Source organism: Colius striatus, chromosome 9, assembly GCF_028858725.1.
Source record: "Colius striatus isolate bColStr4 chromosome 9, bColStr4.1.hap1, whole genome shotgun sequence".
In the NCBI taxonomy this organism is placed as follows: Eukaryota; Metazoa; Chordata; class Aves; order Coliiformes; family Coliidae; genus Colius; species Colius striatus.
This window is the reverse complement of record NC_084767.1, coordinates 12,557,485-12,585,040: the sequence shown is the minus strand read 5'-3', so window position 1 is coordinate 12,585,040 and position 27,556 is coordinate 12,557,485. Positions and strand designations below refer to the sequence as shown.

Here is a 27,556-nt window from a genome sequence, read left to right as displayed (position 1 = left end):
ATGAGGGCTGGGGCTGCCGTTCGGTCCGGGAATAGCTGGCGCCGCGGAGAGCTCATCGGTTTTCCTCGGAGAAGTCGCAGGGCTGTGGCTCCATCTGCTCTTCCGATAAGATGCAGCCCCTTCTGTTGGCTCCTGCCGTGTCCTAATTTAGAAGCAGCGGGCTGTCCCGGGATTTTGCCAAACCTCTGGACCGAGCAGGATGTGTCCTGCAAACCTCCACCAAAGGCACCGTTCCGCATCTGCGTTGCCTCTGACGCACAGCCCGCGGAGACAACGCTTCAGAACCCTCGCTACTGTAGATAATGACGTTCAAACACAAATGACCCTTCGTGTAGTATAACCCGTGTTTCGCAGCGCCGACGTCTCTCGGGTTTTCTGCTCACCTTTATTTTTGCCTTTGCTCGCGTAACAGTTTCTTCTAGACGCTACCGTTGTTCCGAGCACAATGTGCACGGCTGGACTAATGACGTCTTATTGACGGAAAATGGGATAATTGGCTGAAAATAGACGGGGTGGGAGCAAGTACGTGAGGGCTGCTCGGAGGCGGCGCAACCGCCGTCGCGGGGAGGGACGTGGAGGAAATGCTGGGTGAGCACGTTGGGGAGCGAGACATGGTGCGAGGGATTGTGTTATCCCTGATAAGGATCCTTCATTCGCTGCGCAAGCCTATCAACACACTGAGTCGAGATATTTGCTTGAATTGCTATTGTGCAGAATGGGATGCCAGGCATCTAACAGACAGCCCACCTTCTAAAAACCGAGTAATGTCTTAAGTACAGAATAACAACAAGGAAGAATCTTCAGTAAAATATATGAATGGTTACCTCATTTGTATAAGGACTATCCCTTTATGAATGTTTAAGTATCTGTCCAACTCATTATATAAGGTTGTCTCATATTTACATGTGGGGTCTTCTCCCAGAAGAGTTGTTTTTAGTATTATAATTAAAGATAATAGAGACCACCCTTTCATCCTATCAGTTCCTATAAATCTTATATCGACCTTGCATCCTTCTGGAGATCCTGCTTAGACAATAGTTGACAGCAACGTAGATTTTTAACAGCATCTAATTTTGGGATGTTTCATTCTCGTGAGCACTTTCCGTTCTCGTTGCTATGGTTTCAAATTGGATCGTCGTGGATGCTCAGTTTGAAAATCTTTAACTCCACCCTGTTAGCATCAGTGGTGTAGCTGGGAGTGACACACAGAGGTCCCAGCCCATGCTCTCGGCATGCAAAAAAAAGCTGAATTCTTCGCGACTTGGGTGAAACCGGCTTTAAGAATGGGCGAAGCCGAGGGAAGGGAATAGGGACCGTTTTGGAGATGGCGAGTTGAAGGCAAACCTGAGGTTAAAGACAGTCGTTAACTATCCACGGTGATACAAAGGAAAGTGTCTACATTAAAGGTGTTTAATACCATTGATGTGCAAATAACGCAATTAGGATAAGTACTTGGATAGGAGGAGAGACCTTTGAGCTCGGAGGGCCTAAGAAGAGGGGCCGAGTGGAATGCTAGACAGAAAAGAGTGGAGAAATTTGAGTGGAAAAGCATCCTTGAAACCCCTGGGACAGCTGGATGTGGGAGACAGAGCATGAACAGGCAGTGAGGAAGGGGCCTGGGGCTCTGCTGAGTGGCTTTGCACAAAGGGCAAGGCTGGATTCTGCCTCCGCAGCACGAGGACGTTCCTCTCTTCAAGGCAGGAGTGGCTGTGGTGTACCTGCTCCAGCCAGCAACAAAGCACCACACAGCCTCTCCCTCATACACCACACACACCTCCCCAGTGGGATGGGAAGGAGAATCAGAAAAAGAGACAAAACGCAGGGACTGAGATAAAAGCACTTTTATAACTAAAATAAAACACATTAATAACTGGAATTATAACGATATTTTATTGATTATAATATTAAATTAATTATTATGTATTATAATAATTATGATTATTGTAATGAAAAGGACTGTAACAAAAAGAGAGAAAAGAAAAAACCACCAAACCCAAGTTATACACTATGCAACTGCTCACTGCCTGCTGGCTGATGCCTGAGCAATGATCCACCCTCTCTGTCACCTCCCCCCAGTTTACATACTGGGCATGACTTTCTATGGTATGGAAAAGCCCTTTGGTTAATTGAAGTCAGCTGTCCTGGCCATGTTCCCTTCCAGCTTCTTGTACACCCCCAGGTTACTCATTGGCAGGGCAGGAAAGGCCTTGGTGCTGTGCAGCTCTGCTCAGCAATAACTTAAACATCCCTGTACTATCAGCACTGCTTTCAGCACAAATCCAAAACTAAGCCCTGTACCAGCTGCTAGGAAGGGAATTAACTGTCCCAGGGTAAACTAGGACACCGGCTCTGCATATTTAGTATTACCTACCATTGGATTTTGGCTGTGGCCTAGAGCTGTCTAGCTGAGTGGTGTGTGGATCAGGCTGGGAGGCCAGTGAGTAGGAGATGGGGTTAAGATGATGCCAGTAACACTCAGGGTACATTGACTGAAGGTACCTGACTGCTGGGGATGTCACTGTGGAAAAGAACAGTTAGGACAACGGATGCCAAAATACTAAAAGCAGAGTTGCAAGATTTCAAAGTGGTGTTAAAAAGAAAGAGAATCAAAGGCAGGTTCCCTTAAGAGTCCTCTAAAAAAACATTAGGCAGTGCTGCAAAACTAGAGATGTAGCAGAAAGCCCGAGAAGTTATTTTGATGGTAAATGAGTAGTAAATGAGAGAATTAAAGACAAATTTGGCACAGGCTGCCAGATAGTTCTCAAAAAGTGAGTCCATCTTGGAAAGAGGCAAAGGTACAATTACTCTGGCTGAGCTGGGCCATTTTTCATTAATCATTTTCAACCAGCACTGCTGGCATTTCAGGCAATCACAGCTTGCTATTCCAATATCAAGTTTCAAAGAAAATTCTTCCTTTTAGTGGGTTTATCTGCTCACCAGGAGGATTTTGATCCCCAAATTCTTGGGTTTCTTCATTGTAAACCTCATCACAGACAAGTGAGTAGAGTCTGTGTGTTTTACCTGCGTATGCATCTGGCACACCAACACCTGGCTGCCCCAACCTTCCCAAATGCATGGATTTATCTTTGCCACAGACCAACACGAAGGGACATTTGACAGTCTTTTGTGTGACTTTAATAGATGTTATTGCATTGGTTCAGGGTGTTTTGTAATATCTGTGCATCACTACAGAGCACTGAAACTATCAACTTGTTCATATATTGTAGATGATATCTTGGCAGAAGAGGAGACCGGAGCAAATTTGGGGCAGGGGGAGTCTGGATGACAATTTTATCATGGCTAGGTGGGAACTGGGGATTTCTGCAGTTAGTAATCAAGGAAAAAACCCCTCAAACAACAAAAAAACCCAAACCCACGGTAAGCAGTGTCCTATAAATACTTACAACAGATTTACATAGTGTGTGAATTAAAACCAGCTCCATGGCTCCTGCACTCAGTACACACACACACACCCCCTCCCTCCTTCGTCCCTGCCCTGCAGCTCTAACGACTACTGTAGCAGCAATGCAGTAGAAATGCAACATTTAGGTACTGCCAAGGATGGCTGGGCTTCATCTGCTGAGACTGACCAAGGCTTGGTCCAGGGTGTGCAGGATTGGAACCTCACTGGGAGGTTTTGCTGAGTTGTGAGGATGCAAACAGATGTATCGAGTTTTTCATTTAATGTACAGCTCTTGGCTGTGCTCCCAGTTTTCTCCTGGTTTGAAAGGCCCTCCTACTATGTATAATTGAAATGTACTTTCTCACTTGCCCAGAAATTCTTGCAGCATAAAGAAACACAAAGAGTGCCAGAAGGGTTAAGATCTGTCCTTGTCGCACACTCATAGCCTCTGGCTTTTGATCGATCGGGATCTCATGGTAACAAACTCTCGCAGAAGGAAACTTGAAATGTCGGGAGGAGTTGTCAGGGCTTGGAACCCACCTGAGTAATTTGCTGCCGGAGGTAATTCCAGGAAGATTTCCCAGGAGGGTATTTTGCAATGCCTTCTGCTCTCTCCTGCTTAGGGGTGTGGCTGCTGCCTGTGCCCTTGCTGCTGAAAGTCGGGGCAACAGAGGACTTTGATTTGATTTCTTTTTTTCCCACTCGTAGTCTTCTGTCTCTCTGTGGTATCAGCTCGTTTCTCCTCACAGTTCCTGGACATGTCTCTGGCACCTATATTTACTTTTATACAAATAATTTGACTGCTTTAACCTCTCACTTTCCTTTGCCCACTCGAGATGTTCCCATCCTGCCTTATCTGGCTGGATGAGAGCTCAGCTGTACCTGCGAGTGACCCGATGGGGACCATCCGAGGAGAGGTCCCTCTCTCCAATAATTTGTGTTAATTTACCTTGTTCAGGAGGCAAGGCAAGAAAGAGGTGTTGGTTTATTCATTTTCCGTGTCTCTCTCTTGCTTTAGAAAAAAAGAAGTTGACCAGAGGTAGAGAGGCGGCTGCCTCCTTTAATTGTGCTCTCCAAACCCCTCTGGGCGATGTTGTGCTCAGCTGGAGCATGCCTGGACTGTGCTGCCCCGCGTTTAGCCGATGCCTGTCACTTCTCATACGCGTTTCTCCTCCTCCGCGGTCCTGACAGCGTGCGGCAGCGCATCCTCCTACCGGGAGCGGAGGGGGGATCTGCAGCTCTCCTTCACGGAAACACTCGGGGCCGGGGCAAGGAGACAAGGGTGGGGGGCTGAAGGCATCCCGGAGCCACGTCGGAGTGTTAAAAAAAGTGAAAAAGGAAAAGAGAGAGGGAGTGTGGAGCAGGAGCTGTTGGGGCGGCAGCGGCGGGGGGCAGCTCAGCCCCCCTCCCCCGGCGGCAGCGCGGCCTGGAGGTGGCGCTGCCGCCGCCCCAGACGCGCCGGGTCCCGCCGCCCGGTCACTGCGAGCGGCGGCAGCGCAGCGGAGCTGCCGCGTCTCCCCGCAACGGCAGCGGCAACCGCAACCGGCGGCGGCGCGGGGAGGGGAAGGGGCTGCGGAGCGGCCGGCAGCCACCGAGGAGTCCGGGGCACTTTTTCCCGCCTGCAGAGAACTTGTCTCCTTGCCGCCGGTGCGCCCCGGTGCCCGTCGGGTTCTCGCTGGGAACTTCGGGTGTCGGCTGAAATTCTGGATTATGGTCGTGCCGAGGCGGTCTGCGGGGAGCTGAGCCAGGGGAAGGAAGAATGCGGGGCTGTCTCATGGTCTTCTGCCTTATTTGCTGCACCGCCAAGGGGCAAGTGGTGTATTCCATCTCCGAGGGAATGGAGCATGGAGCGGCTGTTGGGAACATCGCAAAGGATTTAGGAATAGATGCAGCTACACTTTCAGCTCGGAAATTTCGCATGATCACCGGCTCAAGTAAGCAATACTTTAATATAAATGCGAGCACAGGGATTTTGACTGTTAACGAGCCCATAGACAGAGAGCAGCTCTGTGAATTGAAGTCTGCGTGTCTTCTGAATTACGAACTCGTGTTAGAAAACCCTCTGGAGCTTTATAGGATGGAATTTAGAGTCTTGGACGTAAATGACAACTCTCCCAGCTTTTCCTTAAGTGAATATCATATAAACATGCCTGAGTTCCTGTCACCCGGGGCACGGTTTACACTCCCCAGTGCCCAAGATCTTGATGAAGGTACCAACAGTGTTCAGAATTATACTCTGAGCCCTGATGAACATTTCTCTTTGGAAATGCAGATACGGGGGGATGGGAGTAACTATCCTGAATTGGTGCTGAAGAAGGCCTTAGATAGGGAGCAGCAAGCCACTCACAGACTTGTCCTTACAGCCAAAGATGGTGGGGATCCTCCGAAGTCTGGTGATGTCTCAGTCGTTGTGACTGTGCTGGATACCAATGACAATGCACCAGAATTTGAGCACTCGGTCTACAGGGCGAGTGTCTTGGAAAACTCCCCCAGTGGCACTTTGGTGGTGCAAGTACATGCCACAGACCTGGATGAAGGTCCAAACGGAGAGATCAGGTATTCATTTAGCAATACGACTTCTGCTGAGCTGCAGCGAATGTTCTTCATTCACCCACACACTGGGGAGGTGACAGTCAATGGTGTTTTAGCTATTCAGAGGCCTCTCCTCGAGATGCTTATTGAGGCAAGGGATAATGGGGCCTTTGCCATGTCCAGCACAGCCAAGCTGCTGGTGGAGATCACTGATGTGAACAACCATGGCCCAGAGATAACAATTACGTCCCTTTCCAGTCCCATTCCTGAGGATGCTGTTCCTGGCACAGTGATAGCTCTCCTGAGTATTTTGGATAAGGATCCTGGGGAAAATGGGAAAGTAACCTGCCAGATCCCTGATAACCTTCCCTTCCAATTAAAGCCTTCCCTTGAAAACTACTACAGCCTGGTCACCAGTGGGCTTCTTGACCGAGAACTGATCAGTGGATACAACATCACCATTACTGCCACAGACTTGGGCTCTCCATCCATCACCACTCAGAAGACCCTTTGGGTGCAGATTTCTGATGTGAACGATAACCCCCCTGTCTTCGGTGCTGAGACGTTTGATGTGTTTGTGGAGGAGAACAATCCCCTTGGTGCTTTTCTCTATCAGGTCTCGGCATCTGACCTCGATATGAGTGAGAATGGACGGATCTCTTACACGCTCAGGAATTCCACAGTTGCAGGCAGTGCCCTGGGCAGCTTTTTGTCTGTGAGCTCGACCAACGGGAGCATCTATGCAAAACGTGCCTTTGACTTTGAGCAGCTTAGGAGCTTCCATTTCCAAGTGGAAGCCAAAGACAATGGATCACCAGCCTTGAGCGCTGCCATAACTGTGAATGTTTACATCTCGGACCAGAATGACAATGCCCCAACCATCCTGTACCCCATCAGCCAGAACGGCTCGGTAGCCGTGGAAGTTGTGCCCCGCCTGGCTGATGAGGATTACCTGGTGACCAAAGTGGTGGCAGATGATGAGGACAATGCGGAGAACGCCTGGCTCTCCTTCCACCTTGCCCACTCCTCAGACTCCACTCTGTTCCACCTGGCCCCGCACTCTGGGGAGCTGCGCACCACACGCTCCATGCGCTCCACAGACTTCCTCAAGCACAAGGTGGTCGTGGTGGTGCGGGACCACGGGGACCCGCCGCTCTCCTCCACCGTGACCGTGGGCATCCTGCTGGCTGACACCCTGCCCCAGGTGCTGCCCGATTTTGATGACAGTGGGGTGCCACAGCCACTGCTCAATGCTACAAACATCTATCTGATTGCTTCTCTCGCCTGCGTCTCCTGCATCTTCGCGGTGTTCCTCCTCTTCCTTGCCATTGCGCGGCTGTGCCGCTGCCGCTCTCGCTGTTGTGGCTGCTGCTGCGGCTCTGCTGACGACTACAAAAGATATTGCTATAGTGTGCACATGCTTCCCAGCTCCCACCTCCCACCAGACATGCTGGAGGTCACTGGTGTGGGTAAACTGACTCATACCTACTTGTACAGGGCATCTGTAGGGCTTGGGCCCAGTAACAACAGCATCCCAAATGGTGATGCTGGGAACGTTCCCAGCGGCTCAAGGTTACAAGTGCCAGGACCTTGCGTCCAAGTGCAGCAGGTCCAAAGTGATCGGTTGAGTGCTGTCCTTGTGGTAAGTACTGCTTCCTTTTGCTAGTTTTTTTGCTCCCAGGCACATGGCCTCATGTCCACACTGGCTTACTATCAGCGTGGAAGAGGGTACTGAGGGTTTTTGCAGGAGAGCAGCTGTCATTTCATGGCACCCAGAGGAAACTGCAATTCCTTTTATAGCTTTCCTTAAGCTAAATTCTCTTTGGGTAAAATATAGGTATAGGATGACAAAAGATTGTTTTTCCCCAAACATTTAGAGAAAACTGAAGGTAAAGAAGGGATCAGCAAAAGCTAAATATCTTGCAAGTAGGGTCGCTAAATACCTCATGCTAAATAGGGTTGTGATGAGAATTCATGCAAGTTTCTAATCCATGGGTGGTTCTAATCTACACTGTATGGAGTCTGTGATGATTTTTTAATTAGTTTTTACCCCATCACCCCATCTCTGAGATTTTTTTCTATTGAGGAGTGAATAGTTTGCTGAGGTGAGATGCTGGTTACAATGCTCAAGGTGAGCCTGTGGTGGAACAGCAGGAATTCAATATCCAGCACCTCTGTAGGAAATATAAGTTGAAGTGCTCATCTGCCTCTTCAAGCAATCCATAGGTTTTGTGACTCAAAAGCAATTATCTTCTGAGCCTCTGACTTTTGCAGGAGAAAATATCTTGGCTCATAGTGGAGGGCTACAAGGTGGGGTCTGTCTGCAGGACTGGTCTGTTGGGTGTTGCTGTGTCTCTTGTCCATTATTCTGTTTGCTGATATGCAAAAGAACACTGGCTGTATTTTTAACAGGTGGTGTGAGTTTCCTTTTTATTTTTATGAAGTTTTGAGGTGTTTTGCCTGTGAACTGCCAAATTTCCTCAGCGTGTGTAATGTTAACTGATCACTGTTGACTCTGTCCTGGTCAGAACTCTGCTAAAGACTGTTCCAGAAGTTTCTAAGGAAAATGTAAGAGCCTATGTTAGACAGATGTGGTTTAATCTGCTTCCTGGAGATGTTTTTATCCTAATTTACCATTGCTAGAAGTGATCCAAAATCTGTAACCAGGATATTTCTTCTAATTTTTTAAATCATTATTGAACCTTTAACTACACGTAGATGGACAGTGTCCCGTGAAACCTTGATGTAATGGTTGCTTCAGCAACTTCCTTAGATAATCAAATACATACCCAGCTATAGAACACTTCCTTTTATAACTCTTGAATTTCCAAATAGTCGTTTTTAATAAGTTTTCACTAGTTCTAGAGAAGAGTCCTGATTTGCTATTAACTGTGCAATTATTTTACCACACCTTCTCTTAATTGTCTGTTGTCAAAGTGAAAGAGATTTGTGGGTCATGGGATTTTTCTTTCTGGACACTTTTTCCACATAAGTCCTGCTGACAAGGGAAGATCTTTTCTTGTTTGCTCACCATGATTTACCTAATATTTAATCACAGTCGGCATCAGTTTGAAGTTCTGTTCTCTGCAGTGACAGAGGGCTGCATGAGTTGGGGGAATCTCACTATACAAAGCAGGGAGTGTGGAATAAATGGTGCAAAAGCAGAAGCACCAGCATCTATCAGTAGGAAATTGTAGAGTCCAGGAAAATAGCAGTTGGCAGCATGTAAAGAAGAGTTTGTGCCTAATGCACCAGTGTACTTTGGCAAAATCATTACTTATTCTGAGGATGTGGGAAAAAGATTGAGGTAGATGTTTTACAATGGGGAGCTAGAAACCTTTTTGACACTGTCTTAACTCAGAAGGTGTCTGCAAGAACCCCAGTGGTGTCTTGGAGGCATGTCCTTGGCTAGAGAGTGGTTTATAATCACTAAATAATCATAATTATAGAAATTTATAAAAACTTCTACAACAAAGATGATACCCATAAAAAATAAACCCTGGTGCAACTTATTTCCATGTTCCAGTTGAGTAAGATCTTGAAACTCAGGTTACAGACACATTAATGGACTGAACAGTAAGAACAGAAATGCAATGAGAGCAACCAGAGTGTATCTCATTCCATCTCACTGGGTTTCAGTCATTCTGATGAATTTTTAAACTTGAAATATGAGGCACCTTTTCCAGAGCTTTTGATAGAGGGCAAAATAAATCCCAGCTGTCACCTTTGGTGATTTCATTTTCTTAGCTCCTAATATGCAGCAATAGGTACCCATAGATGTGACCTTTGTGGAAAGTCCAAAGGCTATGTGCTAATGAAGCTGAGGAGGGAAGCAGAGATGGTGCTGTTGATTCCAGTGGGCTGTATACTGGAGAATCAGCCATGTATATGTATGCACAAACAGGTAGGTGCATGCATACATAATGTTACACATTTATTGCAAAAGATGCAAGTTGTTAAAATGGCATTAATAGATCATCAGAAGTGGGAAGAAGCTGCACTTCCTGCACTTTCATTTCTGTACACACTTTAGATTCACCAACATTTAAAATAGAGTTATCATTATGTTAAAGAGAAGCTTGGGAAGTAGTTTCCAGTCACCTAAATGGGAAAAGAGAACTCTCAATTAATATTGAATACTGTTCCTTAGCCCAAATCCCTGTGGACTGAAATATGATTTCTGAGCAGAAAGATCAGAGGCGCTGTATCAGCCAGGAGGGTTTTTACTCATTTGCTGTTAAATGGGAGGATTTTTCTTTCCACTCCTTACCAAGAGAAATTGCAGTAGAAGAGAAAATTTAAGTTTGGATGATGTTGACTAAATTTGATCTTTAAGTGCTTTCAGATCAACTCATTTGGAGTTAAAAATATTATCGTGCTTCTTTGCACTTCTGTGGAAGGATCATTGTATTGCTCCCTAAGAACAGAAATGTAACAAAAAGAAAGCAATAACTATTTAAAAGGTCCTGGAAGCAGCCTTATAGTTCTCATTCAAGACACTGGAAATTACTCCAAAACTACAATTTTAGCAGAACTTAAATATCAAATTATCATTTCTGGTTCTTATTTGGAATGGAGAGGGAGAGGACAGTTTTTAGTATGTGGAAGATAGAAATCTGGATAAATCAAAAGTGACTTGAAATTCCAGAGAATAAATAAATGTATTTCCAAAATTTAAGGTGACTTCTTCCTTCTTGGTCCTCTTTTGCTGCTGAATTAAGTGATAGGTTTGAATGATTCTTACATACACAGACACGAGGCCCTTTTGTGATTTGGCATCTTCTATTTAGGTTACAGCTAAAAATAGAACGATGTGTGGCCATAACAGCAGTAAACTGTAATTGTGTTTCTGTAATCACTGTGTCTTTTTGCAATGTAGCATGAGTGATGGCTAAGTGAAAAGCCTGTTATGCTGCTGTGCTACTGGGCTGTCCTGGAGACAAAGGCATGAGGGGGGTTACTGGGGTAAGCAGTAGTTCACTGAGTGTTTCTGGGGTGGGGATGTGGCCAGGCATTGTTCCAGTTCTATTTTGTGCTTGTGCTGCCCATTGTGATATGCAAAATGCCTGTAAGAGATTTCTACATTCAAGGAGTCATGACCTCTCTGTGACTCAACGTTCAATATTTAGGTTATGTCCAAAAATAGACACAAACCTACCAATGGAGACTATTTCTTGCTAAACTATAAGGGGAGTGGAATCATTTTGCTGAACGTAGCGTGCATTTCCAGTGCCAAAAATGGATGCACTTCATGGAGACAGCGCCCTGCAATCCAGACTGGACTGCTGCAGGTGAAGCAGCAGTGCCTTACTCACATAAGTAAAACCCAGGCATGTGAGTAAGCCCTCCTTGGGTCTTATTCTGATGGGAGCATCCTGAATAACACAGCTAAATGCAAAGGTGAAACATCTTCCCATTTTTTCTCTCTGTGCTGGTAAAAACCTGCCCAGAATCAGCAGCCTTGTGCCCACACTGTAAGAATTCAGTTGTGTAGGCTGATTTCTTGGCTACAGAAGTTACTTTTGGGGTCAGGCCAAGAAAACCCTACAAAGACTGATGATCAAAGTAAATTCAGCCAGGGAAACTGCTGTAGATTTCTCTCTTTCTGACACCTCCAATTGCCTTTTGCAAAGAAGGATCTAACTGTGATGTTCAGCAAGAGAACACCGTGTCCAAGAAAGGTTACAAATATCTGGGCTGAAACTTCACTTGTCTGGGGTCTGCTTTGGATTGTTACTTTCTACAGAGAGTAGAAGAGGGAGTGACAGAGGCAAAGAGCTTGAGGGGATGTGGAGTGCAATGTGTGTTTGGAGACACATAATGCAAAGGTAACGATGGGCAGGGATGGATGAGGTCGGATGGTGACCTGCTGTGGTGGGTTTGTGTGGAGCTGCTTGGGATTATAATAACTAAACTAGACAGAGTGTTTGACAGTGTCAGGGTTTTGCAAAACTTTTGGCTTTCACATTTGTGCCTACAACATGAAGCAAATGTGCTGGTCTATAAAAAGTGATGTTCCTGGGTATTTATTGCTCAGTCAAAGTTAGCACAGTGGAGATGAGAGGAGGTGGGTAAATGAGTGACTATAACAGAAGTTTTAGCAATCTAGATAGCTTGTGAGAGGATGATCTAACCAGAGGATCTGTGGTGCCAAGGAATTTCCTTTTCAAACATCACACTCCATTCACTTTGAGAGTCAATTTTTGTTTGTATGTACTTCAAGGAATCTTTTTTTGTATAGAAAAGGAAAAAAAAAAAACCCTAAAAACCCCAAACTCTCAATTGCTCAGGGAGACCTTTTCCCTGGTTTTCATTTTTTTTAAGAAACCAAAGATACCAAGAATCCAAAACATCTGGCACTTGGTTAGGCTCAAAAAAACTGCAGAATGTGAGTTTTCCTGAGCAGAAAATGTTAAATTCAGGAATTTTTGATAAATGCCAGCAAAAAACAGTAAATAAAGGAATACACATTTGATAAATAGCAGGAAAAGTACTGCTCGGGGTACCTGATGTGTTGAATGTTCAGTGACTAAATGTTGTGAAAAGGCATGGGTCTGGTGAAGAGCACAGGGATGCTAAAGGTGCTGAATTAAGTTTTTATAGTGTAAACCCAATGATCTTTGCAACAATGCAGGCTGAGGGGTTTGGTTATTTAGTTGTTTCTTTGGGGTTTTTTGTAATGCTTTCAGATTTGTAGCCAGAATCCTATTTACTTGCATTCCCCATTCCTCCCCTAACACCCCACACCCCCAGGCTCTAGAAAAGCAAAAAGAAAGTCTAGCCAAACTTATTCAAGTCATCTTACTTCCTGCTCTATATGTCAGCCTGCTATTTATCTGCAAGAGCTTTGCACCATGGACAAGTTCATTCATATTTCAGGAAGCTTTAAAATGTGATGTTGTAAACATATGTCCTTCTATTAACTCTATTGTCTTCTTTGTAGAATCTTAGTCTCATGGAGCATGGCCTGTGTCCAAGCTATTATCTGCATATATATATATATATATATATATGTATGTATATATGTATATATTCCTTCAAGTGAATCCTTCAGTTATTGGCTGATTTAGTGGGATTTTTGGGTTTGGAATGGTTTTTTTTTTGGACTGGGAAATCATGAATACCCTAAAGATAATCAAACTCTAAAGCTATTTGGTTTAAATAGAGTATCACTAGGAAGGAAATGAAATGATTTCTTCCTTCCAGTCAGAGGAGATAAAACTCTCACCTCATCTCACATCTGTTTTTGGGCTGGTGAAGTAAAATCCCTCTGGTGAATTGCTTGTCTAATCTGAGTTGCTAGCTAGAATACCTTCAAAGGATTTGGGGTTGTTGGTTTGGGACTCTTATTTGCACTTTCATCTTTGTTTTAATCTTATTCTATATTTGCCATGGGATTAGAATTAGCCAGTTCCTGTCTTCTCTTTTACAACATCACGCTTCTCTTTGAGGTGTTCAGTCTCTTTAATAGATCTCACCTTATTTGAAAAACTACAAGGGAAAATGAACCTGAGCTAATGCAGAACATGGAAAGATGCCAGTTTGATCATGGGCAGAGCAGACCTGTAGAATACAAATCCACATGGAAGAATAGTTCATTTTGGAGCTCTTAATCAGGTGATGCCCTTTGCTATGGCAGAGTTCTGTTCCACAAAAAAGCTTTTCTTGACTCAAGCTGCTCAAAGACGACCCAAATGTTTGTGGATAAAAGTCTGAACCAAACCATCGAGCCCTGGAGCTGTAAGTCACTGTTATATGAATTAACAGTTCATTTTACAAGGGATTCTCATTTGTATCATCATCTCAGATATGAGGTCGATGTTCTTTACTGTAGGTGATTTATGTTCTTGGAAAACAGCCATGTTGGAGTTCAAACTTGATTGGGGAAAAGAAATTAAACAAACATCCCCCTCAAAAAAACCCAAACCTAAAAAAACCCTGAGAGGGGAATTAGCTCTAGTTTTCCACTACCTAACGGGCTTTGCAGTGGTGGAAATCAAGGAAATGGTTACAAACGGCAGATAGGGAAACTCTGGTTGGACATGAGGATGAAATTCTTCCTTATTGAGAGTGTTGCAAACCAGGGGCAGGACCCAGAGAGTGGCTTTCCTTAGAAATGCTCAAAGCTTGACTGGACAAAGGTCCTGAGCAACCTAGCCTACCTGCCAGGTCAGCCCTCCTCCCTTTGACAGATATTGGCTCTGAATAAGCCACAGTTTGGCATAAGCACGTTTTCATGTGCACTCTGGAAAGTCTCCATAACTTATGGCCATTTAAAACACATTAAAATCCTAAACAAATGTACATTAGCTCACAGTATATCTCATCTCTCCACACCAAGAGCTTCCAGACTCCACAGAGGTAGCAGAATCATCCTTTTCATCAGCCATGATGCTGTACAATTAGACTATTTCCAAGTATATATTTGGCTGCTACTAACACTCAAGGCTGGTTTGCTTCCAATAAAGCTGAGGGAGTTTTATATATAAAAGTGCTTGAAAGACAGTTTTTAGTTAATGTGAGAAGTAGTGTTGAGTCACTAATATAATACATGTTTAATGTAATATTAATCCCTCCAAAAGGAATGTTTGTCACAGAGAGACATTAGTAATTGCTGTGTATAGCAGCATCTTGTGTTTGAGCTAAATTTACCTCCAGTAGCAAACTTGTGTTATTTAGATGGGGGATATTTTGCTTAACCCAAAGGATAGGTTAATGTGCCACCTGAAGAGAGCTCTGTCGCCTCAGTAACAGGTGGGAGGAAGCTCAGCAGTGTGAGCAACTTTCAAGTTATTACTTTTCTTTAGGTTTAATGAAAACAATTGCAATTTGCTGTTTTGGAGCTCTGGGCTCCTGTGTTTCCAACTCTGTCCATTCTTGAAGGAATGAAAACCTTCCAGTGTTTCTGGCTGTGTTCATACCACTGCTTACTATAAAATTGGTCTGATTCTATTAATTATAACCCCCACCCCCCCAGTCTCTCAGGTGGGAATGGGTGTGAGCTAGGGGATTGCCTGTTAGATAGGTTCAGCTGAGCAGTTCTGATCATTCCTCAGACTGAGGGTAATAAAAAATACTCCTTTTGCCCTATAATAGGAAAATGTTCCTGATCTTTGCTTTGAAAGTCTCACTTAAGGGTGTCTTGGAAAAAGGACTTTGATATTTGTTATTAAATGGTTTTTGTGTCATGTTTGATAGCCATTAAGATCCGTTAAGGCTGGCTGGGTTACAGGCTTTTGAGAAATTCTTGGTCACTGTACTTGGTAGTTGCTGGAAAGCTCAGTCACCTCTGTGTCTTGCCAGCACAAAGCTCTGCTTCAGCCAAGAGCTGGCAGGACCTTCCTAGAATTGCAGTTGTCTGATTGTGGCCCAGACCAAAGCTGGGGCTGGAGCTGAGAGCAGGAAGACTGGAAGCTGAAAAACCCCAATGCCCAGCTCAGGACCAGGTTGCAGGGAAGGGGAGGATCCCTAACTTTGGTGCTAGAAGGTGCAGAAATGCATTGTACAGGAGGAGACATCCCATCGCTCGGTGGGTGAGGAGCAACTGTGTTGGGCATCACTTGCCCTTTTCTTGGATTTTGTTGCTCTTAATTCCAATTATTATATTTTATTCTTCTCACTGATATTGTCATACTTGTTTTCTTGGGAGATGTGGGGAGGGGGAGTGAGTGAGTGAGTGGCTGTGTGGTGTTTCATTGCTAACCAGGCTGGGGCAGTGACAGGGTCAGTTGCCACATAGTGGAGATTGTTAGAAAATATGATGTTACTTCTTGAGCAAATAGGCCTTATGGACCTTCATGTAGGAAACTAGTTTCACAAGATCACTAAAAGCACATTAAAAGAGTGTAAGAAACTAAGGACAGAGAAGTGAACAAATCAGAAGTACCAAAGATGAGAGAAATGTAAATAAACAGAACTTAACTAAGTCATCAGCTGATGCAACAGTGTGGTAATTAACAGGAGTGTCCTAATGGAAGGTGATAGATAAAATATTTAATAGCTCAGGAATCTAATAGCTTCCTTCTTTCAGTACTTTTACCTGAAGTGTTTCAGAATGATTCTAGCAAGACTGAAAAGTGCAAAGACTCTTGTGTTGTGGCAGTATAAAACCCAGAAAATAACTCAGCAGCGTTAATGTTTGGCAGAGTTCCCATTGTGCGTGGTTTTATGTGCCAGAATTCTTGAATGAAGGACTAAAAGAGAACTGAAAGTCTGGTGAAAGTGCCATGTCATGATTGTTTCTGACATATGTACAGCAGGAAGAGAATTTCTGATATTTGTGGTTGCAGGACTAAATGGCTAAAGGATAGGAACTGATTGGGTTGTGCCTTCCTGACTTTACAAACCTTTTCTTGGCTCCTCCTGCTTTCCTTTTTCTCCCTCTCAGTGCTTGACCCTCTTTCCTTACCTTCTGAGATCTAGTTTCTACTCCCAGAAATGTTTTCAGATTGTACTCTGACTGAGAGAGGGACCAGACACAGTCTCCTGTTCTTACCAGGCTGCCTTTCCTGATCTTGTGAACCTTGACTTTGTTGGCTGGAGGCTGTCTCTTTTTCCACAGAAATGCCTCCCCTGAACTTGAATGGCTGGGATCTGTCAGCCTTCTCAGTGGACTGCACTTGGAGGCCTCTAAACTTTGTGTCTTCAACCACTGTAGAGTGTGAGAAATCCAGGAAGAACACCAGTGCTGCTGCTGGATGCTGTTTTAGTTTTATCCTAACCATGTGGCCAGTAATAGCTTGTTTCCCAAATAGGCAATCCTGAAATCTGGTTCCAAACAGGAACAGTTTAAAAAGAATATTAGATGAGAAGAATTGCACTGAGACATTGTAGGTCTGTCTGTTGGTGGAGGACAATGTTTTGATGAGTACAAGGAGGGGAGTTGATTTCAGTGGGTATATTTGAGCAATAGGCACTGATCATGATACCAATCTCACGTGTCCTGCTGTAGTTTCTCTGTTCAAGACTGGAGGAAATGCACTGAGCTCAGCTGAGTGGTTAAAACCTGGAAATCTAATTTCATTTATGGTATATGAGGGCTAACAGATGTATCCCTGTAAGGTTGGCAGACGTGACCTGTGGGAGATCTGTGCCCTTCTGGAAGTGCAGCTGAGGACCAGGCAGGATACCCTGCCCTCTGCAGCACAGAACCATTGCTGGCTATTGCAGGAACAGGCACATACAATGGGAGTTTCCCTCAGTACTGAAGAATGAGTTTGCTATATGTATAATTCATGCAAAATGCGTAAGTCTGTATCAACAGTGTGGTACTAACTAGTGCTGAACACCAGATACAGTCTGGCTTTCAAGAGAATGTTGTATTAGGTCAGCCTCTGTGACCTATTGATCAGGAGCTCTTGTGTTCAAAGAAAGAGATTTTGAACTCTTACTAAACTTAAAAGAGAAATATTTTATGCCACTGAGGTTTTAAGAATTCTGAAGAGAAGTTTGAAAACAGATTTACTTAATATGCTTTAAAAGAAACAAACAGTTCTCTCCCCTCAGCACCCATTACAAGTCATAAATTGTACACATATAGCCCTTATTGAGGATATCCAAGAATCCTTTACAGTGGTGCTTTAGACCTTGCAGTGCCCATTTGAGCCCAAATATTGCTGACATCTTGGGAGCCAATTAAGAGACTTGCCAAAAGTCATGAAGCCCTTAATGTAATGGTGAACAGAACACAGTTCTCCTGACTTCCTGCTTTTGTGACATAACCAACTACTTCTGTCACCATCTCAGCTTTTGTCTTGTCTCATTTTTAAACTCCCTGGCTTAGCTCCAGAGAACTTTCCCCCCCCCCCTTCTTTTTACTGCATGAGAGCTATTGCTTCTCAGTCTTTCCTCTGGGCTTCTGCTAGTAATCTGTCTCACTACGTATGTTGCATCCTGCTTTTGTCTGCTTCCCCTTCTGAGTATCCTCAGATGCTCTTATGTGCTGTAAACCAGAGGTGAACTTGTTAGACTGTTGAATCTGAGCAGAGTTATCTCAGCCCGTTCCTAAAGTCTGGGTTGCAGAAGTAATTGTTGCTTGTTCTTCTCTTCAACATAGTGTTGTCTGGTTTTGTTTTCTCTTGGTTCCTCACACCATCATCTGGCTATTGCTATGTCTCATCCTTTCTGACTGAAGCCTTACCCTGTCAGGAGCTGTCCCTGAGTACAAATACTGTCTCATACAGAAGAATCTGGAATTGTTAAGTAGAAAATGGGTGTAACAGAATCAAAGGGAAAAGTTATTTTCTTCTGCAAAGTCCCTGAAGTTTCACACTTATCTTACAGCTTTTGCTCCCTCACATCCACATACTCACAAGCATTGGCTCAGGTGTCTGATGGTCACTGGTGACCAGTGTCACTTGTGTGCAATGCAGAAGACAAGGGATACTGGCTATCATTCCTCATGGATGCTCATTAATTGGTGACAATAGACTGTTCTAGGACTTACCATTGATCCCCTTTAGGAATGGATGCTGTTTGGCATCTTTTGTGTCCTTATTTTGTCTCACCCTTGTATAAGATAAAATCCTTAAATTTCACAGTTCTCTTGTGTTCCTCAACTGTGCATTTTACAGCTTCAATTCTCTATCTTCTTGACATCTTATTTTAGGCCAGTTTCTTTCCTTTTTATTGATTTGGATTAGATTCTCATACAGGGGGCTTTGTAGCAATTAATGTAGAGTTTTCTGTTAGTCCTTATTTTGTATTTGCATGGTGGCTTTTTTTTTGCAAATCTCTAGATGTAAAAGGGAAGATAATGAATGGATCCAGGTAAAGTACCAGAGATTACAGAAGGTAAAAACTCAAACTGGTTACAAGCAAGAAAATCAAACTGTTGGTAACATTCATGAGTGAAAAAGCAAGTCATTGCTGGGGTGTTTTTTGCATAGACTGGCAGACAGTCTTTTGGCATCTCCTCAGGTATTACTTGTTAGAGCACCATTAGAACCCAATTCTATGTGCTGTTCTGATAAACTTGTTAAAGGGAAAATGTGATGGAGAATGTAGAAGTATAATAAAGGGCATAAAATGGCTGGAACAGATTGCAGGTCAGCAGAGAAAAAAAGAACAAGCTTTTGTATGTGTATTTAGGAGAGAGCTGGAGGACAGGGAGGATGTGGGATACCACCGTGTGCCAGGAGCCTGAAAAGTATAAACCAAGATCATTGGCTGAGAGTGTAAGTCAGGGTTAAATGCTATTCCTGGTTCTGCTGACTAAGAAAATCAATGGGACTTGTCCTGAGGTCAGAGAGTATCAGCAGAATCTGCAGTATTAACATTTTACCTATGATATATACAGTTATAGGTGAAAAATAGTCCAAGCACAGCATGGTTTGGGTAAAAAAATCTTCTAAGCTCAGAAATGCCTGCTGAAAATTCACAGACAAACCAAAGTATTCTTCTGCCCTACTTTCCCTGCTCAGCCATTCCTATGCAGACACATGACATACAGGAAGCTGTGGAGCAGCATGCTGATCTCACAGAAGGTCCTCAGGGTGTTTGCTGGGGCCTGTGCTATGCTGCAGCCCTGCCTCTTGGATGGCTCTCAGTTGCTTTTTAAAAGAGTTGAAGGGTTTTCGTTTTGTCCATGTGCTTGAGGTCATGGAACATGTACCAACTGTAGGCAAAGACCTTGCTCTTACCCACAGGGATGATAAGGATAGAGAGTTGTCAGGGATTTGGCCATGTTGTTGGGCAAAGTCTTTCCCATTCCTACTGTGGCTACAGAAAGCATGGGGATTATGTCTGAGTGCAACAGCCAGAGGTAGAGGGGATGATTTGCATCACTTGGATGTTTTAAAAAGCATAGCTCTAATGATTTAACTTCCTCACAAATTTGACATTGACTTTTTTCCAACATCAAGAGAACATCAATTAAGCAGTTAATTGTAAAATATAACCTTGAAAAGGAAAGTAATCTCTACACTTCTAACTCTGATTAAGTGTAATTTGTTCTATTAATTGAGAGGTTGCTGAAATTTAGGGCAGCTCTGTACCACTGCATACAGCAGTGTTTTGGGCCTTGTTTTAGGTGGAGAAAGTCTGCCCTTCATAATTTCTGTGCTGCTTTATTTAGTTTCAGGAGCGAGGTGTAGCTTGCTACTATGTGAGAATGTCATGGTGGTTTGGAACAGACACTTGTTTCTCAGTGCTAACCTCCCATATGGCTTGGAGTGAAGATGTGCCAGGGAGGGAAGAAAGGACAGAACTGTGACTCTCAGCTTCTGAAAGAGATGTAGAGCAACCTGAAGACTGCTTAATTGTAACCATTGCATGATCCATCCATCTTCACAGTATGCATCTTAGACTTGTGCCTTGTCTGGGGTGGCTGCAGGCAGTAAGTTGAATGTACAAACACATTCCTGTCTAGGAAATAACGCTGAAGACTGAAGTTGCATGAACATCTGCTTGGCTGAGAAAATGCACTTGGTTTTAGCAGCCCAGTGCCATAGGTGAATGCATGCTTCAGCTGGTAGTATGTGTTGAAAACCATCAGGAAACAGGGTAGCTGTGGCTGTGAGGCAGCTGAGTCTGGGTTGGCTTGTTTCCTTCCTTTTAGTTTATTTGTAAGTGACTCAGTGGAGAGCCTGCAACATTCTAGGTAACAAAGATATGGTAAGGATGGAATAAAAGAAAAGAATCTTTGAATAACGAAAGCATGAGTCAACCATTCAGTGCAAGTGTTGGTCTGTTGGCAGTGTAGCTCTGATGAGGAAAGGAGATCTTCATGTTGTCTTTCGGTGCAGTCCTGTGGTTCTGAATTAAGTATGATTGCCCAGATACAGGGATCAATAAATTAAACACTGACGTTAAAGCTCAAGTATGCTTTAATGTCTTGAATTTGTCATATTCTAACTTGATGAAGTTTCACATATTAGAGTTCATAGAGGTGCTATCAGGCAATGCAACAAAACTGAACAGATCATGAGGTGAGCAGGAGAGCAACAAAGAAAAGTGCAAATGAAGGAGGAGAAAGCACTGACCTCCCAGAAGGCAAAATCTAATCTAACACAAGATGTACAGGTCATAGGTAGGGCATTGCTAGTCAATACTCCTGGCATACTCAAAGGCAAACTGAAGTCATGGTTAAAACAGTGTGATAACAAATCTATGTGATTTACAGCTGAATTTTGGGTACAAACCAGGCCATTTCAGATTGAGGTGGTTAACTTCTAAGAGATACTTCAGAGTAAGCAGGGAGCAGAAATGAAGTTAATAGATCTCAGTCAGTAATGTCTTCAGGAGAGTGAATACACAGTACTTAGATACTTGTATAGTCTTTTGTAATGCAGACCTGGCCTCTTTTGCCTGTTAGAGAGGCACTGACAGGCTCTAAAGAAAATACTTTGTCTTTCTCAGTAGTGAAGAAGGTGACTGTTCCTCATATTACTCCTTTCCTGTACTTTTGAGGCTCAATATCTATTTTTATACCTAGATCTATGCTTCCCTTGGTTCTGTGCCACTGTTTGTTGCTTAGCTTCTTACTTTATCTGAGTTGTGTAGACAGAAATGAAGGGAAAAGGAAACATCAGCATCCCTTATCAGCATAATTTTGGAGCACAGTAGATTTCTCGTATATCCAGAAGGACAGACAGAAAAGCCCTTAGCACACTAAATGGAGATAAATAGGAAAACTCAACATAAAGATAAGGAGTGGATGAGCCATGAAAAAAGAAAGAGGTAGGAGGACTGATGGAAAATGGAGTAGAAAGTAAATTGAGATGGAAAGGGAAGAGGAGAATATTCAGGGGAAAGAGACAATATGAAGAAAGGAATAGAAACCAAAATGAAAAAAAAGGAAGGTAGAATAAATAAAAGACGAAAAAGTTGAAGCTCTGGCTAGGAATAGGGAGGAAAAACACAAACAAAAAGAATATCCAAAAAAACTCCACGTGGAACAAATATTTAAGAGGGAAACTAGATAAGAAAAGTGTAGGCTTAAGAGCCACACTCTGAGCAGGAAGACAACACTGACAGTTTAGAGCTGTCACTCCATCTTGAATGTCAAGTTAGGAGAGCTCAGGAGTCATCATCAGAGACTTGGACTGGGAGGACCATCCAAATCTAGTACAAAAATCTTGTTTAAGGGGATGAAGCAGTGTTTGAAGTCACTTTGTACCAAAACACGTCTGTTCCTCTGAAATACGGCTTGGTGGCAGATATATGCCTGATGTTGGCCATGTTGGAGAATCTTCCAGCAGAGCTGACTTTCAAGAGAAAAAGATGGAAGATAGAGCTTTCAGATCTGAGAGCTTCTCATAGGAGGTGCAAAATGAACAAAATACTAATACATCTGAATAATATGTATGAAATACTTTGTGTACAGGTGTGAATGGGGCTCCCAAAAAACAGGCCAAGGACTGTCTGGCTAATAATTAAAATTCATGATTAGGATAGAAAAAAGGTGACACGAGCAAAATTGAGCTAAAACCATAGGGCACAACATTGTCACCAGTTAGGTTCATACCAATGTGGAAAATGGATTTGAAGAAAAATATGGAAGAGCAGAGGTAGTCCAACTAGGCAATTTGGCTCCAGACCTATCTATTTAAGGCAGATTACTTGTCAACAAGTGATTCAGGTGTGCAAGATGACAAGCATAGGAGCAAAGAAGTGTTGTGTAGAAACAAATTTACATTAGCTGAGGGAGACATCTTGCAGTATTATTAGGAAATGGAAGAATCCCATGTCCTCAGAAAATCACATACAGAGAGTGCAGATCATGCAATGAAAGATCTGTTTGAACTGCAGGGTGCTGTTTAAGGGCTTGCCCAGGGACTCTGTTCTGCCTGCAGGACATACTCTCACATTTTAGCTCAGATTGCTAAAGTGAGACTGTTGCAGGCTTCTCAGGGAGCCACTGTAGGGTGTGAATCCCTTTCACTCCTGCCTTTACAATTCCTTGTCATATATACATGGTAGCTTACTGATCAGATGGTACATGAGACATGGGAAGTTACCAGGAAAATTCTCTTTCAGAGAAGAGTAGAGAGAGAGAGGGGCCATGACTGAAGTAAGCAGAGTGCAAAAGAATGCAGGAATCCCAAGAAAGTCAAGGGAAAGATGAAGCTGGACTGAAGAAGTAATGTAAGGGTCCTCTGAAATTATCAAGCTGGTTTTTCCTTAGATCTCATGAGCACCCTTGGGCTACAAGATGGTGCTGCAGTCCACCATCTCACTGAAAAGAAACCCTATATATGGGAAACTCCACAATTTGAGCCATTCTCTTACAGTTTATGGATATTGTTTTCCACAGTAGTTTATATCATCTGGCCTGGGACTGGTGGCTGCTCTTTTCCTCTTGATTTGGTTTAATTCTAAGTAAGGCAGACAAACTGTAGGCAGCACAGGCAAGCAGGCACATGGAGAAGAGCTAGGTTTTTCCAGGGAATGACACAGCTTACTTGTTAATGGCTGAACTATTTGAATTCTCTAGACTTGCCTCTGGTTTGTTTTTTTCTTGCACAGTTTTATTAGTAGGCAGAAATTTTGTGGGCATTTATATGGTGTGCAAGTAATCTCACTGTTGCTAAAATCCTACATGCTGACAAGTCTACACGCAGAGATTGAAAGCCCAATCCTTGGAGCTGGTGGCTTCCCATCAGAGCAGGAAGGAGCTACATTGTGACACTGAGTTGCTGAATATCATGTGTAAGGGAAGTGAGTTACTGAAGGTGAAAGTGTCTACAAAGAAGCAAAGGGCCTTTTCAGATGTCAAAAAACCTTGGAGTTCTTCAGTTAACATGTATTTTCACATCTTCCTGTTTTCTGCCTCTCTCTTTTTGCTGTGTGAGACTCAGAAACAGCCAGAGGAAGGGCTCTGCCTAGTGTTTTGTAGTGAGGCAAATTAAACACAGATTTCTTGCTGCTCAAGCAAATTTAGGTGACTCTGGTTGCTATGTTATATAAAAACATGTCTTGTACAGGTGTGAACTTTTCAAAGCCTTAAATACAATTATTCACAGGTACACCAAGAGAAATATCTGCACAGAAATATTTATGTGACACTGAAGTAAAGGTCCCTTCCAACCCTAATATTCTATGATTCTATGTGTAGAATCAAGGCAGACTTGCATGGGAATATGAGGACTTTTCACACTAAAATAGTTACACTACTACAACCTCTATCAGAGGTCATAGAATCATAGAATGGTAGGGGTTGGAATGGACCTTTAGAGATCATCTAGTCCAACCCCCCTGATGTCTACTTAATTTTCTTCTGCAGGGCATGATGTATTCTTTGCTACACCCATATGTTTGTACTCAGGGTAAAGGACTCATACCATTTAATTTAACCAACCTAATTAACGGTGCAGCTTTTGTATGTCAGCAAAGCCCAATAGGCCTGTGCATATAGATACTGCACACAGGCAGATATCCAATCACTTCATGGCTTATCAGGTTTATCAGCAAATGAGTATTTGGGCCTGGTATTGTTTTATCAGCCATTTTTGCTTCAAGGACAGATTGAGATTTTCTTGCTTGGGAAGTGAGCTTTGAAGGTGTTTCAACATTTTACATTCAGATGAAATTTCAAGAAATTACTGGGAAAAAAAAAAAGCCCCAAAGCCTCAATCCAATTGAAACAGAAATGATGTTTTTCCTCTGTTTCAATTTTTTACTTTCATTAGAAAAAAAAAAGAAATCAATATTACTACAGAGCAGCTCCTGAAATGTTTTGTCAATGGAAGTTTTGCCTGTCTGCAGGCCTAGCTCAGCACTACCACTGAAACCAAGGGGAAAGAATGGAATTGTTGTGGCCATTGATGAATTTTATACAGATGTAAAGGGACTTGGGGAACATTCAATCAGGCTAGAGCCAGTTTCAGTGTATGCCTTGTAAACTGTGCAGTCAGCATAAGCTGTAGAAAGCTATCATTTCGAGAAAGACTGGTGAGTTTTGTACAGGGCAACTGTAAATAAGCCAAGCTACGGTGTTCATTTGTCAAATGAGGATCAAAGTACCTATTTGATTGGTGCTATAAAACTTACCAAAAGGCAAGGAGCCAGACAGTCCTAGGACATAACAATTCTGAATTTAGGAGGAAAATTTTCAAAGAGCCTGAGGTTTAGAAACATGTTTGATGGCAATGAATGTGCTATGGAATACATTTTAGAATGGCTTGGATAAGTATGTCTGTGTGTTATCTCTGCTCCATTTTACATTCTGTGATGGTTTCCAAAACTTTGGGTGTGTGCAGCCTTAGCTGCTTACAGAGAGGCAGGGCATGAGGGAAGATGGACTTAAGTAGTGGGTAAATGGTGAGGTGGGCCAGGATTTGCACATTCAGTAGCCCTTTGCTCAGGGACCCAGCTGAGCAGAGCCTGAATGTCTGTCAGAAGTAACTCGTTGGGGTCTGGGAACGGTATGAAAGATTCCTTGCTGGTATTAAAACTGCCTGGATGTGTGATTGATGTGTTTCATTCACACACTGTAGGAATAAAAACAACTGCTGACTAGAAGGGCATTGCCAACAGAGATGAGTTTTGTTTTCCCACCAACTCATAGCATGACCATTGTCTGTTTTCAGGAGGATTTCTACCACCCTCCTCTTTAAGGTGAGGCCTTAGGTGTTGCCAATGTTGCTGTGACTTTGGGCCTTTTATTGGTGCACTGAATGCTTGTTAGAGGACTTTGTGGCTGTACATATGGAGGGTGTTGGGCAGAGATGATCCATGGACTGTCCAGATCAAACCACTGTTTGGTTGTCTGGAAAACAGGGTGTGTCTGTCCCTTCAGACTTCTGTTTTACATGGTAACTGGCAGTTATTTGACACACAGCCACACAGTCCATGAATGTTAGTGCTGCTATAGCTTGTTTAATAACTTTTAGCAGATGTTAGTTTGGTTTTTTGCCTTTTTTGGGGGGGGAGGGGGGAGGCTGTTGGGGCACTTTGTTCTGAGTCTGTCAATATTGGGCTCTTGAAGGTGGATAGCTAGCCAAAAATGCGAAGCTGATCTTTTTCTTCCAAAGTGTTTGGCTCCTGTTTAGACAAGTGGATGAAATGGGCAAATTTCCAGATGTTCTAGGCACTTGGCATCTCTATTTGCTCTTCTTGGTCTGCACAGACATACATTTACCCTACTTAGAAAGAACAGCAGGATTGGGTGGTTCCCCAACAGTATTTGCAGACACTGGGATACTGAGCACATCAGAATAAATACTAGGGCAAGTATTTGAGCCACAAAAATGGTCTGAGAAGGGAACCCATCAGCCAAAACATAGATGGGGTAATATTGTTCTTAAAGAAATGTTGTTTCTTCTGATAATGGTGGCTGCTGATAAAAAACTGATTGACTGGTGATGATTCTTAGCAGTGCTGAGTCAGAAATGGGGCACTTGTTCTTCATGGTTTGTGCATCAGATACTTTACAGTAAAAACTTTTGCAGTTTGTAGTGTCAGGTTGGGGGTCTCAAAAGTCATCCCACATGGTGAGAGGTGCCCAGGACGCCCACAAAGGACAATGAAAGAGATTTGAGCTGAATGTTGGAGTCATTCTCTCCTCTTGATAGACCAGCACAATCCAGAGAGGATTCACTGGACGTTTCGAAAGACTTTGTGGGCTAAGCAAGGGAAAAAAAACCAACAAGGAGAGAAATACCAGCAGTTTCTGCAGTGGGTAGTAGGTACATCACAGTTGCATGTTTGGAGGACTGTCTCCTCTGGTTTGTCTCCTGGAATATGTCAGCTTAGTAACGCAACTGTTGTATGAATGAATGTGTAAGTTTATTGTCTTTATGGCATTGGGATAAAACTCATTGCAGCTGCAGCATCCTCACCCCCACTGCTGAGTCTGTTCAATTGCATGTCCCTGGTTTTTGTCAGCCCTCCATCACAAGGGTAGAGAGGGGAAAAAATGTAACTGGAAAAGGGATTGTGTTCCACCTTCTCTCCAGCTGCGTTCGATCACCTTGAGCCTGTATGTTGCACTGGATGAGAAACTGAAGCCCACTGTCAGTGCTCATAACTCGTGGGTGTGACTTGCAGAATTTTACCTGCCAAGCTGCGGGACGGGGTGGGGGAGGGACAGGGCAGGGTGGCCCGCGGGGGTTGGGCAGAGAGGGATGGTGCTGCAGCAAGGCTGTATCTCCGAGAGAGCAAAGGGGCAGGTCTCCAAGAAAGAGGTCGTCAAACACACTGCAGCACCACACCAACGGCACCAGACCTGGCTGCAAGCCCGTTTTTGTTTGGTGTTTTTTTTTTTCCCGGAGCCCTGCGCTGATTTAACCCTCTCAAGCGGATCTGCTTTAGCACTGCAGCACCAGGGCCAGAAGTGCGGGCGGCTTGCGGCCCTTCCCCCCTCACACCCACAACCTCCGCCCCGCGCCCCCGAAGCTTCAAGCAGCGAAACCGGGGCGGGGACGAGGGAGCCGCACCCCTCCCGGCTCGGCGGCCAGAGCCCGCGGCCACCGGGAGCAAAAGGGCCGCAACACGTGGGTGAGGCCGGTGCGGCGGGCCAAGGAGCGCGGGCTGCGGCGGCGTCGGGGCCCGGGAGCGGCGTCGGGGCCCGGGAGCGGCGTCGGGGCCCGGGAGCGGCGTCGGGGCCCGGGAGCGGCTGCCGGCCGCGGCGGTGTTGCTGTTCCCTGCCCAGGTGCTGAACCGGCGCCAGCCGCGGCTTAG

General features: G+C 44.0%; 3 protein-coding genes across 6 annotated transcripts in view; all 3 read left to right on the top strand.

Annotated features, from left to right (window-relative positions):
* Nucleotides 1-5,102, top strand: part of LOC133626077 (protocadherin alpha-2-like) — a 9,839-nt gene extending 4,737 nt beyond the window's left edge. The window contains exon 3 of the mRNA XM_062002708.1: nucleotides 4,824-5,102. Within this exon, the coding sequence (XP_061858692.1) occupies nucleotides 4,824-5,102 (279 nt within the window). The remainder of the gene's footprint in view (nucleotides 1-4,823) is intronic.
* Nucleotides 1-27,556, top strand: part of LOC104561891 (protocadherin alpha-C2) — a 112,631-nt gene that overhangs the window by 43,826 nt on the left and 41,249 nt on the right. The window lies entirely within an intron of this gene.
* LOC104562604 (protocadherin alpha-C1) lies at nucleotides 5,037-27,556 on the top strand. The gene is made up of 2 exons (XM_062002706.1): nucleotides 5,037-7,577; nucleotides 27,188-27,556. Exons 1-2 carry the CDS (start codon nucleotides 5,163-5,165, stop codon nucleotides 27,554-27,556), a joined length of 2,784 nt encoding a protein of 927 aa, XP_061858690.1. The 5' UTR covers nucleotides 5,037-5,162.